Below are 16,493 nucleotides of genomic sequence, written 5' to 3' on the forward strand. Positions count from 1 at the left end.
TAAATAAAAGAATTTATGTAATTCTATAATTAATACTTAATAACTATAAAGAAACAATATTTTTAACCTTTTTATTCTTGAAGTACAAACATTAATAAAACTTTAGTACACGGTAAAAAACATTTTGTATTTATTAAAATTTTTTCAAAATTAAAGTGATCAATTAGGCGTAGAGAGCTAAAGATCAAAATCAATAATGTAGATTAGTTAATTAAAATATATATTAATAATTCATAATATAAGCTCAAAATAAAACCGATATAATATATATATAGATACTAAAGATGTGTGCGGACGTTTCGACTTACTTTTAAGTCATCTTTATCGCAAATTTTGTAACGAAGATAGAGCATTTTATAAAAAAGTTCGCAGAGAAAGAAAGCAGTAAAATTAAACGCAGAAAGAATATAAACTAGTACTAACCTTAAAGGAGATACAACTCCAAACGCAATGGTTGTTCATAGTTAATTGTAGACAGCTTAGTAATCTTAAAGGAGATACAACTCCAGACGCAACGGTTGTTCATGGTTAATTGTAAACGGCTTCCAATTATTTCCATAAGTGAAACCACTCTCGTTTGGGTTAATTGGCCCAAAGTTGAGTATGGTTCTTTAGAAAATATTGCCATTAGGAACAAAGTTGAACATGTATGTCGTTAAAAGAATCATCTGATGAACAATTATGTTATCTTATATATAAAAATTCTTCTGTATCACTTTCTCTTACGATGGCAAGAATATTAATATTCGTAAGAGAAAGTGATACAGAAGAATTTTTTAAAAATGTTAAATGACATTTATATTCTTGCCTTCGTAAGAAAAAGTGATACAGAAGAATTTTTTAAAAATGTTAACATAATTGTTCATCAGATGATTCTTTTAACGACATACATGTTCAACTTTGTTCCTTATGGCAATATTTTCTAAGAAACCATACTCAACTTTGGGCCAATTAACCCAAACGAGAGTGGTTTCACTTATGCAAATAATTGGAAGCCGTTTACAATTAACCATGAACAACCGTTGCGTCTGGAGTTTTATCTCCTTTAAGATTAGTAAGCTGTCTACATTTAACTATGAACAATCGTTGCGTTTGGAGTTGTATCTCCTTTAAGATTAGTTTATATTCTTTCTGCGTTTAATTTTACTACTTTCTTTCTCTGCGAACTTTTTTATAAAATGCTCTATCTTCGTTACAAAATTTGCGATGAAGATGATTTAAAAGTAAGTCGAAACATCAGCACACATCTTTAATATCTATATATATTATATCTGTTTTGTTTTGAGCTTGTATTATGAATTATTAATATATATTTTGATTAACTAATCTACATTATTGATTTTGGACTTCAGCTCTCTACGCCTAATTGATCACTTTAATTTTGAATTTACAGAAAGCTTTATTACTTTTTGTTAAAATTTTTTCGTGTAAAAATTTTTCTGTTAAATTTTTAACATACTCTTATGTTAATGTAACATATTATCGTTGCGTTATTTTGACATTTCTGCGTTGAGTTAGTATTCACCGTTTCTAAGAGTTAAAACAACACAATTAATATGTAAATGCATGAAATTTTGAAATATGTTATATGTTAAAATTAACACATAAATTGTGATATTTTTGTCTGTATAACAGTTTCCATATGTTAAATCGACATATCTCTTCTGTTATTTATCATAAAAATGTAAAAATAACATTTTCTTTTAATTAAATTTAACATTATAAATATATTAATTTAACATAAATTTTATTTCCAGATAAAGTTTAAGTGTTACACTTTTGTATTAATATTTAAACATATTACTTGTGTTATTTATTTACATACTTTCCTTCTGTTAAATTAACATTAAAATTAGAGTGGATAAATTGGGACATGTGAAATATGTTAAATTTAACACAAATTTTTTTCTGTGTAAAACATAATTCATGATATTCTCAGGTAACAGTTTTCTTTACCGTCTATCCGATGTTGTGTCACATTAGGGGTCTTTCAAGGCCAAAATATCATTTCGCATCGAGTTGGTCCCATGAGAACTTTTGATCAGAATGTTGAACTGTATTTTTTCCCAAAATTTTATCAAATTCCGTCGAGTCCCAATTTCTATAAGGTTAGTGCGGGATTCTTTTTGAAAAGAAATATGAGTTACGGTAAAATTCAGAAGAATTAACTAACCTATCGTGAGAAAGACAAATCGTTAAACAAAATTGTTTTAATAATTCCAAAGAGCTATACTTTCGCTTGTATTACTAAAAGCTGTTATAAATCCTCATTGACTCTCGTTAACCTATTGATTGATTTTATTTTTGACATGATTTATGTTTGAGATATAAGATGTCTTTAAAAAAATAAATAAAAAATAGATTTTAAATATGAATAAAATTACATCACATTCAATTTATATCATTTAGGAATGATATATATCAAACTGATATTATTAAGCAAACAAAGAATGAATGGAAATTTTTCATTTAATTTTATAATTATAAGCACCAGAAACAATCGATTCAACGATATTCACTTAATTCATATGTTCACTTTATAAAGGATATTTCAATGTCCGAGAAAAGTGATCATCATATACTAAATTTTAAATCTGACCGGAGTCATTCTGATAATATTGTGAGAAATGAGCGAGAAGTCGATGAAGTTACACTTACAAATACTTCTATCATCCCAAAATCTATCGGTAAGTTTCAAAAAAATGCATAAAACATTAATAACAAAACCTATGACGAAAAAGTATAAATATAATTTAAAAAATTAAAGAGAAAATGGCATAAGAGCGAACGCGCGGTAGTTGGAGCGCAGAGAAGCAACAACACTTCTTTTTCTTTTCAGTATTAATTCATTAAAAAACACATTATAATAACAAAAAGAGAACGTTTTAGATCATCTTTTGATTCTTCTTCAGCGCGATGTTAACAATATATATTACAGATAGTGACGCGTTACATTAAACGAATTTATTCTTGACGTAGGTGTCGCTAAATTGCATTTCAAGGTCTAGTAAGCGCTCTGCTTCCAACAGTCAATTAAATATATTATAGTTATGCTATGCGATGTCACAGCAGATCATTGACTGGTTATAAGTATAAAAATAGAAAGTATTCTCATGGCTTATATTTAGCTGGTCATACTTTAGATAGAAGTTTCCTTTAAAAGTAGTAAAAGATAAAGATCTCCTGATTCTGAGAATTGTTTTCATCTAGGCATTGAACTAAATTTATTTATTATCTTTAGCGTTAAAGAGCAGCACTCCTTTAATTCTTTGAAGATTATCTCATTGGATTTGGATTTAATGAAAAAATTCATAAACGGTTTTAAAGTGCGCGATTAGATTGTTTATTTTTATTTTAATTTTTGCATTATTCTTTTTTAATTTCTTCAATGTTTTATGAAGTCTTGTATACTGATCTTTGAATCTTCTCGCTTTCGATCTCTTCAATGAAAATACTTGATTTTCTGATTTAAAATTTTGAGTGGTCTGATAATGCTCTTCAGATCTGAGTTCTGCTTTGACATTATGAATATTTCCTTAAATTACGTAAAAAGACTTTCTTGAAAGATATATTACAGAGTTTATTAAGTATTTATTAAATTATCTTCTGAGACGAAAAACTCGTGTGATGAAACTCGTGCTATCATGAAAACTTATTTCATAAATGGAGTATGTTTAATTGTTTCATATATGTTGATATTATAATTGAATGTGAAATCAATCCATTTATTCCATTGTTTCTGCTCATTTGTACATTATTTAAAATGTTCTATTATATAATCAGATCTTTCTAATAATTCATTTGATTGTAGAGATAAGAATTACAAAATTTGTAAATTTTTAATAATTTAGAAATTTCCTTCATTAAATTATTAACGGAAATTTTTTCTGGATCTATTAATATCGCTTTCGATGTTTCAAGTGTACGAGTAAATCGGACTACAAAAATCCTTGATTTTGGATTCCTGATGTGATAAAGATATTCTCATGCAGAATTTTCAACTGATCTTGGAGTGTTAAAATTTTGCTATTTTTGCTATTTTTCCCGGTTTTTGGTGAAGATTCTACGATGTTTCCAGTTATTTTATTGAAAGAAGATTTTAATGTATCGGTGATTATCGTAGGCTGCTTTATTTTGACTTTAATTGCTTCTTCTTTTGTAATTTTTTTTCTTTTCTCACCCTTTTCCCTTACGAGATAGTTTTTATCCGGCAAGTTTCTTTTTTTAAATTCTTTAATATTATCCTTTAATTTTACTGTTTGACTCAAAAATATTTCTTTTAATTGAAAAATATTTCAATAATGTGAAATGTACAAAGCAACATTTTTTAAAAATTATAGCAGTAAGTAAATTGCCTTTTCCAAAGTGATGAAATTATTTATATATCTTACATTTATCATATATCTTACATTTATCATATCTGATCACGATATTCCAATGAATATCATTAGAAAAAGACGCCTCAGTACAAATATTTCATTTGCATATATTGGAGAGACGAAAAAAATATATTATGGTTATATCTGGAAATGGACGATGAAACCCATTATATTATCGATATAAATCTATCATTTCGATGCTTTTGAGACAAAGAATGTATTATGAAAATATTTATATTATTTATAAATTTTACGACACTACATCAATTTGCATAAACATTTTATGTTGTTAGCTTTTGATTATATCGATTTAACAAATGTCGTGCATAAATTGTAATCTGTAGCAAGTTATATGCAAATATCCTTTTTATTGTATATACAAAGTGTCGCAGAGTACTATACATATATAAGCGCTTGGTCTCTCTCAATCTTAAAATTGATCTTGAAAGTAACTGTGATGAAATATCAATTTGTCAATCTTAAAATTGATAATATTAATTCAAAAGTAGTTGTATCATATAAATCAAATATTAAAAGTCAATAGACAGAAAACCACAGCGCAAAGATAACGCAAAAGAAAAACAAAAAAAATGACAACAAATAATTTCAAATTGTTATATTCAAGGAAAGACAAACATTTCAATCCGGATCTGGGTCATTTTCAATGTCTCACATTACAATAACAAATTAAATATCATTAAATATCAAAAGAGATCGCAAACATAGGGCAAAATCAAATCAAGCAAAAATAGATGGTCATTTTAGTGTGTTACAAAAAACGCAAAATCGCAGAAAGAATGGTGACATGATGAGACGCACGCATAATTATGATTAGTAAATGAAAATCTAAATTTAACTCTCGCAAAAACGACAGAATAACATGTCGCTTATGATATCGAAGAGTGAAGAAAGCGTGAAGAACGCGTGGTTGCAAAAAAAGGGGGTAAAACGGACAATCACGTGAGGGAAGCTTGTACAGATGAACCTCTAGCATGATGGAGAAGCATAACGGTCCAAATATGTAGCTCCAAATATTACATGGTGAAAAAACAAATGTCCAAAAGAATGAACGTAATAAAAAATGTCCTAAAGATAAAAGATGATATATGGGAAAGTCGGGAAAGGGTTAAAAATAACAGGGATTCAGAAAGAGCGAACTGACTCCGACGACATATCTGTGATGACTCAATCTTAAAATTGACAATTGCAAACGAACATATCTGTGATGACTCAATCTTAAAATTGACAATTGCAAACGAACATTTGATTGTCAAGGATTGTTAAGAGGAGAAGAACAGTTGAGTCGAGAGATAGCTGTCAAGCTATCTGGACGCGTTTTCATATACGAGTCATTATTGCATTATTAATCCGTTGTGTTATTAATTTGTTGTTCGTATGTGTTCGCATTAAAGTTCCTATGTGTTTTCTAAAAGTGTTTATTTATTTAACGCGATCCGCGACAGCCGTTCTCTTTGGTGCGCGTCTTCGCTATATCTCGAAGTCCTCGACTCGGATCTAACAATATATATATATATATATATAAATTAATATCAGTTCGCGATTAGTACATAAGAATTAGTAGAGTGAAAAAAACAACTAACTATTGATATATGATTCAACGGGAACCTATTGAGTACAAATATTTACGAAAAATGCAAATTACGTTTGGAATAATTTTATGTATTTTATGTATTTTATTGAAAGGTTTAGTACTAACAAAGGCAATTATCACTTTTGTACCGAAGGATTATACTCCTTCAAACAGTCTTCAGGAAGAAAGTGATTCCATATGTCCGGATTTAAATTCCACGCAGGTAGGAGATATTTTTCGCTTGATTAAGAAACAATTGAATTGCAGCTAGTAGTGTAATTCAAACATTTTATTGCAGCTAGTAGTGTAATTCAAAATGAATGATAATAAATGATATACTGTCTCTATATAATAATAAGAAAAAATAAAATAAAACTATTCAACATAAAAGAAAGAATATGTGCGATGTTGTAAAAAGAGGATGTATAAAGTTTCGAAATTTTGTTGATAGATCGATGTTATATCATATATTAAGTGTAATTAAAACGATATATATTACTTGACTTGTATTATTTTGTCTCTTTCTCTCTCTCTCTCACACATATATATATAAAATTATTTCTAAAAATAACAAAAAATTTTTAAAATTAATGAGGTTCTCTGTCTACTTGCCGCTACATTTATATACATATACATATGATGACACTTAAACAGATTTTTGTTATTTTTTCAATTTCTAAAATTTCTTTATTTTTCGAGATATTTATAATAATATTTATTGATATATATATATATATATATATATATATATATATCCATTTATATATAAATACGTGCACATATTCTTATGGTCGGCATTATCATGTTTCTCAGGATTTGTTCGTGTTAAAATTATAATCGATAATCGAAAATAATTTGACAAGATTATAGAAGAATTTATATAATTTCTAATATTGACTAATATTTAATAACTATAAAAAAAGAATATTTTTAACATTTTAATTTTCGAAGTACAAACATTATTAAAACATTAATGATATCGAGCAAATTTTTGAAAAGAATTTTGAGTTATAGTATAATTGGAGAAGAGTTAACTAACCTATCATGAAAAAATCGAATTGTTATGCAAAATTATTTCAATTGCAAAGAACTACACTTTCATTACGTACACTTATATTATTTGCTACAAGTAGCGGTTATGAATTTTTATTGACTTTTATTAACCTATTACATGACTTCACTTTTGATATGTGAATCTTGATATACAAGCTTGATGTACAAGATGTTTTAAAATAGAATAAAAAATAAATTTTGCAAAAATAAAATTACATTATATTTAACATATTATCAATTAGGAATAGTATATATACTAAACCAATATTATTAATTAAACGAATGATAATTTGTAATGGTTTAATTTTATAATTTATATAATCTTAGCACATTAAAAGCATCAAAAACAATTGCGTTTCTATCCCAATGATACTCACCTAATTCTTTTCGTATGTTATACTTTATTTAAGGATATTTTAATGTTCGAAAAAAATGATCATCGAAATTTGAAATCTGATCGGAGTTATTCTGATAGTATGACTGTAAGAAAGAAGCGAGAAGTCAATGTGGTTCCACTAGCAAGTAATTCTACGATCCTAAAATCTATCGGTAAGTGGCACAAAACAATAAAAAAATCTACGACGGAAAATTAGAAATATAATTTAAATATATATACGATTTAAATTCAAGAGAGAGTGAAATCACACAAATCTAAAAATATTTTCTATTGGAAAGAATATAAGTTCTATATTCTGTTATAAAGTTCTGTGAATAAAGAAATAGAAAAATATAATATAAATATAACATTGTAAAAATTGTCACTATTTAAGGTAAAGTCAATTTTATTTGATACTTGATTTTAAAGCAATCGCAAATATTATATTATACTTCTGATTCCTTTAACTGTAGGAGTTTTTCGAAAAGTTGGCATTATATTAAAAGTTATTTATTCGTTTTTGCTATGTATTAACAATTACTTTTCTAAGCTTTAAATGACGTAAAAATTTTTTATATTATTTTATTTTTTAAAGATCAATACTATGCTGATTTTCATATTTTGCAATTTAGATTTATTTTTCCTCTTTCCTTTATTTTCACATTTAATTAATCTTTCTGTGTGATTTATTGAGATAATCCACTTAATCTTATATATAATATGTTAATATGTACGACCTTAAAATCTCTAGAAAACAGTTTGAGCAAGCCAACATCTCTCAGAGCATTTGTAGAATTCGACAGGAAATTCGCAAAAAAAATAAACGACATTTTTGTGACATTGAGGTAAGGAATCTAAATTCTCAGTTTGTATTCTTTCATTTTTCTCTCTTTTTCTTAAATTTAACGACATAAATATATCAAAATGTTAATTCTGTTATAATTTTGTTAAATATAAAGTGACTAAAATTTTATGTTTTTACAGATGGAACCAACCTGAATTTATCGATGAAATAATACAAGGGTACACAGTGCAATGTTTTTTCATCGAGGACTTAAAAGACATTCAAATCTGCGATGATAAAAATATCACAACTACAAAATTGGAGCACACGGTGCACAATCTAACATCTAACATGACATATTATTTTCGAGTACGTGCACATTCTAAAATTGTTGCTGGTCCTTATACGGATTTAATCAATGTGTCGACTACACATGAAAATCCAATACCGAAATTATTAGTCACATCGAGTAAAGGTATCTACATATTGGACGTGGATTTAAACATTACTAATTTCGTAACGTCAGGGTACGTATACTGATAAAAAACAATAGTTATAATTATCATAAATTATTTTTAATACTAGCTATAAAGTTAAAGTTATTATGCATAGGTTTATTATTATCAATATCATAGTAGTAATAACTATAAAATTAGAAGTCTCAAGTATAATTTTTTGCTATACAATTATAGTTCCTTTTTCTCAGATTAGTAATAGAATATAGCTCCTTCTTTTCAGAACAGCAAAATGTGCCGCTTATTCGATACAGGAAGGTAGAATTTATTGGATAACATCAAAAGACCTAATGACAATGAAGATTTATGAAAATAATATCACAAAAATAGCTACCTTTGATCATTATCTACATAATCTTTGCATTGACTGGGTAGCAAGAAATCTATATATAACCTATTACATCAAAGTCTACTTTTATATTATAAAGTTCGATTTAACAATGTGGGAAAATGGCATAATTAAATTTGATGAGATTTTCAAATCAGATACTTATATTCACCATTTAAGTGTATCACCGTCTATGGGGTACGTTTACTACCGTTCACTTGAAAAAATAATTTTCCATTAAAGATTTATGCAAATTTGTAATTTTTCTATAATTTTACGTGGTTTTATAACTAAGATCATAAGTAAAAAAAATAATAAGTTATTATATAATTATAATAATTTTGAATTTTAACTAAATATAAGTTTCTGTTTTTGTTAAAATAATGTTTTATAATGAGTAAAATAATTACGTATTTTTTAGAATTTTATATCACGTATCGTATCATCACACTTCGAGGCATTCATATAGAATGATAAAATATCATCTCGATGAAAAAATTAACCTAATTGTTCCAATAAAAACCTTTTGTCTATATCGTTATAAACCAGATCTTTTTCGTGATATGAAAATTGATAACATGAATAATGAGGGGCTGTTAATTTGCTGGTTAAGTAAGAGTTACATAATTGTAACAGACGTTAACATTTCTATGTGCAATGCGATTTTACACACGAAATATTTAAGTGATATCCGTTTCCAATCTATAACAATTGACAAAACAAACATTTACATTTTAGCATATAAAGTCCATACATATAATGCTAAATATATCTATGTTTTGAAAAAGAAATATGCAAGTCTCACGAGCATAAATGCAACCAAAAATGTTGAAAAGATAATTTCATATACTAATGAGTCTTATCAAATTTATGCTATTGATAAATCTTTACAACCATATCCTCCAATGAGATGTCTGACACCTCACGAAAAAGTTTACAATTTTGAGAATGTGAATGCAACGGCAAACAACATCCTTGTGACTCTTCAAAAGCCGATTGTAAAGCGTGGATGCAAAAAATATAATTTACCAACTACTATATACACTATCTCTGTAAGCTGTTTAGACAACAATCTCAACAAGTTTGTGAAATTCAATGTGCAGACGTTCAAGAGAGTTTACCGGATTTGGAACTTAACACCCTTTACAGAGTACAAGTTGAAGTTTACTTTAAGCAATTTTTACTTTGATCAATTACCAATAAATCCATTTGATTCGAATGTGATACAAATAAAAACTAATTCGGGCAAGCTTAATGCACCAGAAAACATAAGTGTTCTAGCTTTGACGCCTACTATAGCAGTAGTTCATTGGATGCCACTTAAGAAAGTGAACTGCGTGGCCGTGACCTACGAAGTACATTGGAAGTCAGATACATTAGTGAACGGCATGCAACAAAAGGGCAAACAATTTATTAAAATGCCGAAACCTACGGCCGATGGCAGATTTTTCACAAAGATTAACTTATCGCTACCAGTACAAGATTACTTGATATACGTGCGTGTGTATCCTAATAATTTCAGCGATTTCTATAACGAGAGTTTAGGCAAAATCGATCACATATACTCAGAACCAAACGATATTACTTTGAGCAAGGTCGAAATAAATAGCATAGACATTTCATGGATCCCGAACATCCATTTGACGGTCTCTCCTACACTAGAGTACAAAGAGAATGCAACAGAAAAGTGGCAAACAATGAATTATGTTAAAATGAATTATAACAAACAAATAATATACCATATCGGAAATTTACAATCGAAAACTTTATACAAGTTTCGTTTGGTATTGAGATATCCTGAATATGAAGAAAATTTTACATGGCCGGCTGATGAAAGATTTATGTTTTCAACACTTGGTAAGCAAACGAAGATATCTATACACTACAATAATATTGCATGGATATATTGAAGAATAATTTCATTGAAACATTGCAATATTGCAAACTGATTGCGAAACTCTGCTGAGATATTTTTATAAGATTGTGATGAAGTTAAAATGTCTGCTTTTTGTAATAAAATATAGTAGCAATATTACAGTGTAATATATAGGAAAGAATGTAATGTTATTGCAATCATTTAATAATATTACGTTATAAAATATTTTTGTTTTTGATGGATGAATATTTTGGAAACATTTAATTAAATTAAAAAGCTTAGTATAAATAGAAGTTGATATAAATAGAAGTTTGCAATACCTAAGATAATCATGTCTAAGATAATATATTGCAAAATTGTATTTAAACATAATCATATAAATTAAGATACTATATTTTTATACAAAATTACTTTAAACTTGTACTTACAAATCACTTTTTTTATTTTAAATGTTTTTTGTACTTTTACAATGGGATATATATAATATATACATATATATACTATATATATATATATATATATATATATATATATATAAACATTATAGTTAAAGAATTAATTAAACGTTACTAATTATATTTTTATTTAAAAATTTTAAAGATCCGTTATAACCATATATATATATATATATATATATATATATATTTATATATATAAAATAATGAGATACCGAAACATCTATCTTTACTTTAAATAGCACACTTTATAGTTGACTCCGATAAAACTTTTTTTATTTTTTTATCATAACATTTCCGCTGAAGAGGGCCCAAAAATAGGATCCAAATGTTTGCAATCTTTTCATTGTTCCATACTTATTTGATTGTATAATGAATAACTGTGTTATAAGATCAATACTTGACTCGTATTATCATTAAAACTGATTTGTTTAATTTTATGTTCCGAGTCTTATATTTTTAATAATTACAACTATATAAAAATACATATTATAAAAATCTATAGAAAAATATAATGATAAATATAATAGTATCTATATAATAAAAAGATATAGTATCTTTGAAGATTAATAGTATATGATGTGAAAATATATCATAAAATAGATTGTAACATATATAAAATGTTATCTCGATTTTAATAAATAAATAGCTATGCTTATCTTTATCTTAGAATTATATTTACTCGACTGATATTATTTCTATGTTATTAATTCTATGTTATTAATTTGACTTCTGCAAAAAAGTAAAATTCATCGCATATATATAAACATAAAAAAATAAAAATGTAAATAATTTAATGTCGCTAGTCGAGTAATCAAAGGATCAATAGAAAAATTGTAGTCGACCAAACTAGCCAAAAAATTAAGTTTATTAATACGACGTTTCGACCATGTGGTTGTGGTTCTTATCAAGTATACACTAAAAAAGATTTATAAATACATAAATTAACGGTTTGAATACATAGTAACGCACAGAGAATTAAAGTGTGAAAAGATTTTTACCGATGTAATAATAATCAGAAGACAACATTAATGGTGAACATGTAAAACCACGTAATCACGTAATACAAAAAACGTTATTTAACTAAATTCAAATTTGAGAGAAGCTGATGCGTCCATGTGAGACTTCATCAATAAACTAAACATAACAGGAAGAAAAGCGGTACTAAGTGACCTTAATAATTTTGTCGTAAATATTATTCAAGTTATCTGTGTCAGTCTGTAAGTTGATTAGATTTTTAGATCTCTTGATAAAGAACATTTCAGCTATCTCTCTTTTGTACCACGCACAAAAATTGACGATATTTTAACCATTTTTAATAACTACCACGAACGTTTAAGATTCACGTACGAGAAAGAAATTGATTCTTTGATTAGTTTTCTTAATGTTAAAATCATTCGTTTGGGAACAAAACTTATCACCAATTGGTTTAGGAAACCTACATGGTCCGGGAGATATATTAATTTTTACTCGAATCACCCGTTAAAATATAAAATTAATACGATTTATAATTTAGTTGACCATGCCATTTTACTATCTGACGACTGTTTTAAACAAGAGAATATTAAATTAATATATGATACGTTAGTTAATAATTGTTTTCCTGAACATATTATTCATAGACACATTCGAAAAAGAATCAATTTTTTAAACAATCGCGACTGCAATGACACTGATGACGCCAATTCTACTCATCCAGATAAAACTCATTTTACTCACTATACCATACGTAGAGAATACGAGTCAAGATCTCTACCGTCTTCTACGAAACAGTGGTTTCAACGTCGTCTACAAAGTAACAAAAAAACTTAATAACTTAATCAGATGTGATACAGATACCTTACACAATAACGATAAGACAAGTGTTGTATACAAATTAAACTGTAGGGATTGCAATTTATCATACATTGGGCAAACAAAAAGACATTTGCGGACCCGAGTGAAAGAACATTGTAACAATATAAAATTACATGAGTCTAATCACTCCGCTATTAGCAAACATAGATTGGAATCCGGACACGATTTCGATTGGTCGAAACCGAATATCTTGCACAATAAAAAGTACGTTCGTAAAAGAGAGATAGCTGAAATGTTCTTTATCAAGAGATCTAAAAATCTAATCAACTTACAGACTGACACAGATAACTTGAATAATATTTACGACAAAATTATTAAGGTCACTTAGTACCGCTTTTCTTCCTGTCATGTTTAGTTTATTGATGAAGTCTCACATGGACGCATCAGCTTCTCTCAAATTTGAATTTAGTTAAATAACGTTTTTTGTATTACATGATTACGTGGTTTTACATGTTCACCATTAATGTTGTCTTCTGATTATTATTATATCGGTAAAAATCTTTTCACACTTTAATTCTCTGTGCGTTACTATGTATTCAAACCGTTAATTTATGTATTTATAAATCTTTTTTAGTGTATACTTGATAAGGACCACAACCACATGATCGAAACATCGTATTAATAAACTTAATTTTTTGGCTAGTTTGGTCGACTACAATTTTTCTATTGATCCTTTCATAAAAAAATAAATTATTACATTATTTTTATAGATAAATTAAAGAGTGTTATAGTTTTCCAATGTTTTCAAAATATCAATATTATATTGTAATATCCAATTCATACTTTGTTAATTTATATTTCTACAATGTTTCCGTAATGTTGCATTGCAATTTGTAATATTGTAATATTGTTGCAAAGTAGTGGTTACATTTTGTGCTGCATGGATAATATTATGTACTAATATTTTTAGATAAGAATAGGCCTAAAATTAAATTTTTGTAATAAAGTTACAAGTAAAAATAAATGTGTAAGAACATACACATACGAAGATATTAAAATTATATTTTTGCTTAACATAGATATTCGGAGCACTCCAGGAATAATAGCGAAAGAATTTTACTTATTACTGATGTTAAGTTTTATCGTCATAGTTACTATAATCTGCCTCTGCTACATTTATTGTTGTAAGTATATTTGATGTAGGTATCTACTTGAACTGTAGATTATACATATATATCTGATATAATATCTAAAAAATTACTAAAAATAGTAATTTATTTATATAAAACTAAACGAATAAATTTACCAAAAAACAGTAGATTTTATAATACATATTATTACATAATTAAGTCGAAATTTTATAACAGTGTATCGTCAACACAGAGATAATAATGAACAATTTTTGTCTTCAACAATGACTGATGTAGAATTGGCCATTCTACGTGAACCTTACCAATACAGTGAATACAATACGATTTACAGTCCTATGTTACATTATAAGCCGGATGAATGTGTGATAAAAAAAATCGCACGTAAAGAAATTAAATTTACAAAACTTATTGGTAGCGGCGCATTCGGAATGGTAAAAGTTAATTTTTTCAAGCAATGTTTTAAAATAATTTCTCGATCAACAAAACAGATATGTATTTTATAATAAAGATATAAATTACATAAATTTTTATAATAGATTACAAGTAATATAAAATTTAGATGAAACAACGTGTACTTTATTATATATTTTTCGTTGAATTATTTAATATAAAGTAAAGTATAATATTACTTGACATTAAACTATACATTCTAATGACGGACGCATAAAAATTTGTGTGAAATATTTCGTAGGTGTATCAAGGAAAGGTGAAGAACTTAGAAGGTTCGGGCACAGAGATATCCGTTGCAATAAAAACGCTTCGAAAAGATGCTTCTTCCGATGAGAAAAGGAAATTGTTAAAGGAAGCCAAGCTTATGAATCATTTTCAACACAAACATATATTAAGATTGTTGGGTGTTTGTTTAGATGGGATTTCTCCGTTTCTAGTGTTGGAATTGATGGAAACTGGTGATCTGTTAAAATATTTGAGAGATTGTCGAAATTTGCAAGCGTCAGATTCGCATGCTCTTCGTTTACAGGATTTGCTCGCCATGTGCGAAGATGTTGCGCGAGGTTGTCGCTACTTGGAAGAGTTGCGTTTCGTACATAGGGATCTAGCGTGTCGGAATTGTTTAGTATCTTCGAGAAATCGGGAGATTCGTGTCATCAAAATTGGAGATTTTGGACTAACTAGAGATATCTACAAAGATGATTATTATCGCGTGGTAAATACAATTATTAAAAAAATTAAAAAATGAATTTTTTTAAAAATACTTTCCATTTTTTTATCATAATGGTATCGTGCATTGCTTCTTCAAATAATATAGGATATAAATGGTTTTTATTTATATATAGCAAGAGATAAATTAACGTTTTTTATTTTGCACATATTCTAAAAATGAACAACTTAAACCAGAATATTAAATTTTTGTTAAAATCATGTTTTAGAAAGGAGAAGATTTGCTCCCTGTTCGCTGGATGGCACCCGAATCTTGGATGCTCAGAATATTTACTTCTCAAAGCGATGTTTGGTCATTTGGGGTATTAATGTGGGAAATTACATCATTGGGTGAGAGACCTTATATGGACAAGACTGATAAAGAAGTGATAAATTATGTACGTGTTGGAGGCAGGTTGCCGATGACTCTTAACTGTCCGTCACCATTGTACCAGTTGATGCAACGTTGCTGGAGTGCAGCGGATGCTAGACCAAATTTCAAATTTTGTCTGAAAAATATTATAGCATTAAGGAAGAACATAGAAGATACGTCACTGAGTTCAGTCGATCCTATTTAGTTGATATAATTAAATTAATGTTTATCTTCTTTTCCGAATAATTCGATAAATCTTGATGTAGGAAAAATATATAAATGTTGTTTTTACTACGGACATGGGATTCTTATTGGGTATTTATTTGATTTTTCTGCTGCGGCTTTTGACCATTATTGTAAATTATCTATGCGTCTTTGTTTTATCAATTTTCATAATTTTTGTAAATTTTCCGTTATATACATTTCTGACATTGTAATGCGCTATTTGTTTACTTTATTTTTTGTTTCCGAAACGTATGTTTAGATTCTGACATTTATTATTGTTATTATTGTTATTAGACATTGATAAGGATCCGAACGAAATCGAAACGCAGCGTTTGTCGTATTTAAATGTAATTTAAAATACATATACTTCAGTGTAATTTACTATAATATACTTTCATCATTGCTTTGGTCCTCTAAGCCTTTGATTAATTT

At 27.5% G+C, this 16,493-nt stretch overlaps 1 protein-coding gene across 2 annotated transcripts; it reads left to right on the forward strand.

The window, feature by feature from the left end:
• Positions 1 to 4,972: 4,972 nt before the first annotated feature.
• LOC105253995 (proto-oncogene tyrosine-protein kinase ROS) lies at positions 4,973 to 16,493 on the forward strand. 2 transcript variants are annotated; one of them, XR_003123526.1, is made up of 11 exons: positions 4,973 to 6,193; positions 7,434 to 7,572; positions 8,151 to 8,244; positions 8,384 to 8,710; positions 8,922 to 9,224; positions 9,448 to 10,883; positions 14,234 to 14,338; positions 14,522 to 14,736; positions 14,997 to 15,213; positions 15,285 to 15,470; positions 15,694 to 15,871. XR_003123526.1 is itself a non-coding variant. In XM_025413513.1 (10 exons), the coding sequence occupies exons 1-10, from the start codon at positions 5,990 to 5,992 to the stop codon at positions 16,039 to 16,041; spliced, it is 3,645 nt and encodes a 1,214-aa protein (XP_025269298.1). In that variant the 5' UTR covers positions 4,976 to 5,989; the 3' UTR covers positions 16,042 to 16,493. The 2 variants fall into 2 exon arrangements, 1 of the variants encoding a protein (XP_025269298.1); XM_025413513.1 differs by having other exon boundaries at positions 4,976 to 6,193; positions 14,997 to 15,470; positions 15,694 to 16,493.

This window comes from Camponotus floridanus, unplaced genomic scaffold (genome assembly GCF_003227725.1).
Source record: "Camponotus floridanus strain SB8 unplaced genomic scaffold, Cflo_v7.5 scaffold67, whole genome shotgun sequence".
Lineage (NCBI taxonomy): Eukaryota > Metazoa > Arthropoda > Insecta > Hymenoptera > Formicidae > Camponotus > Camponotus floridanus.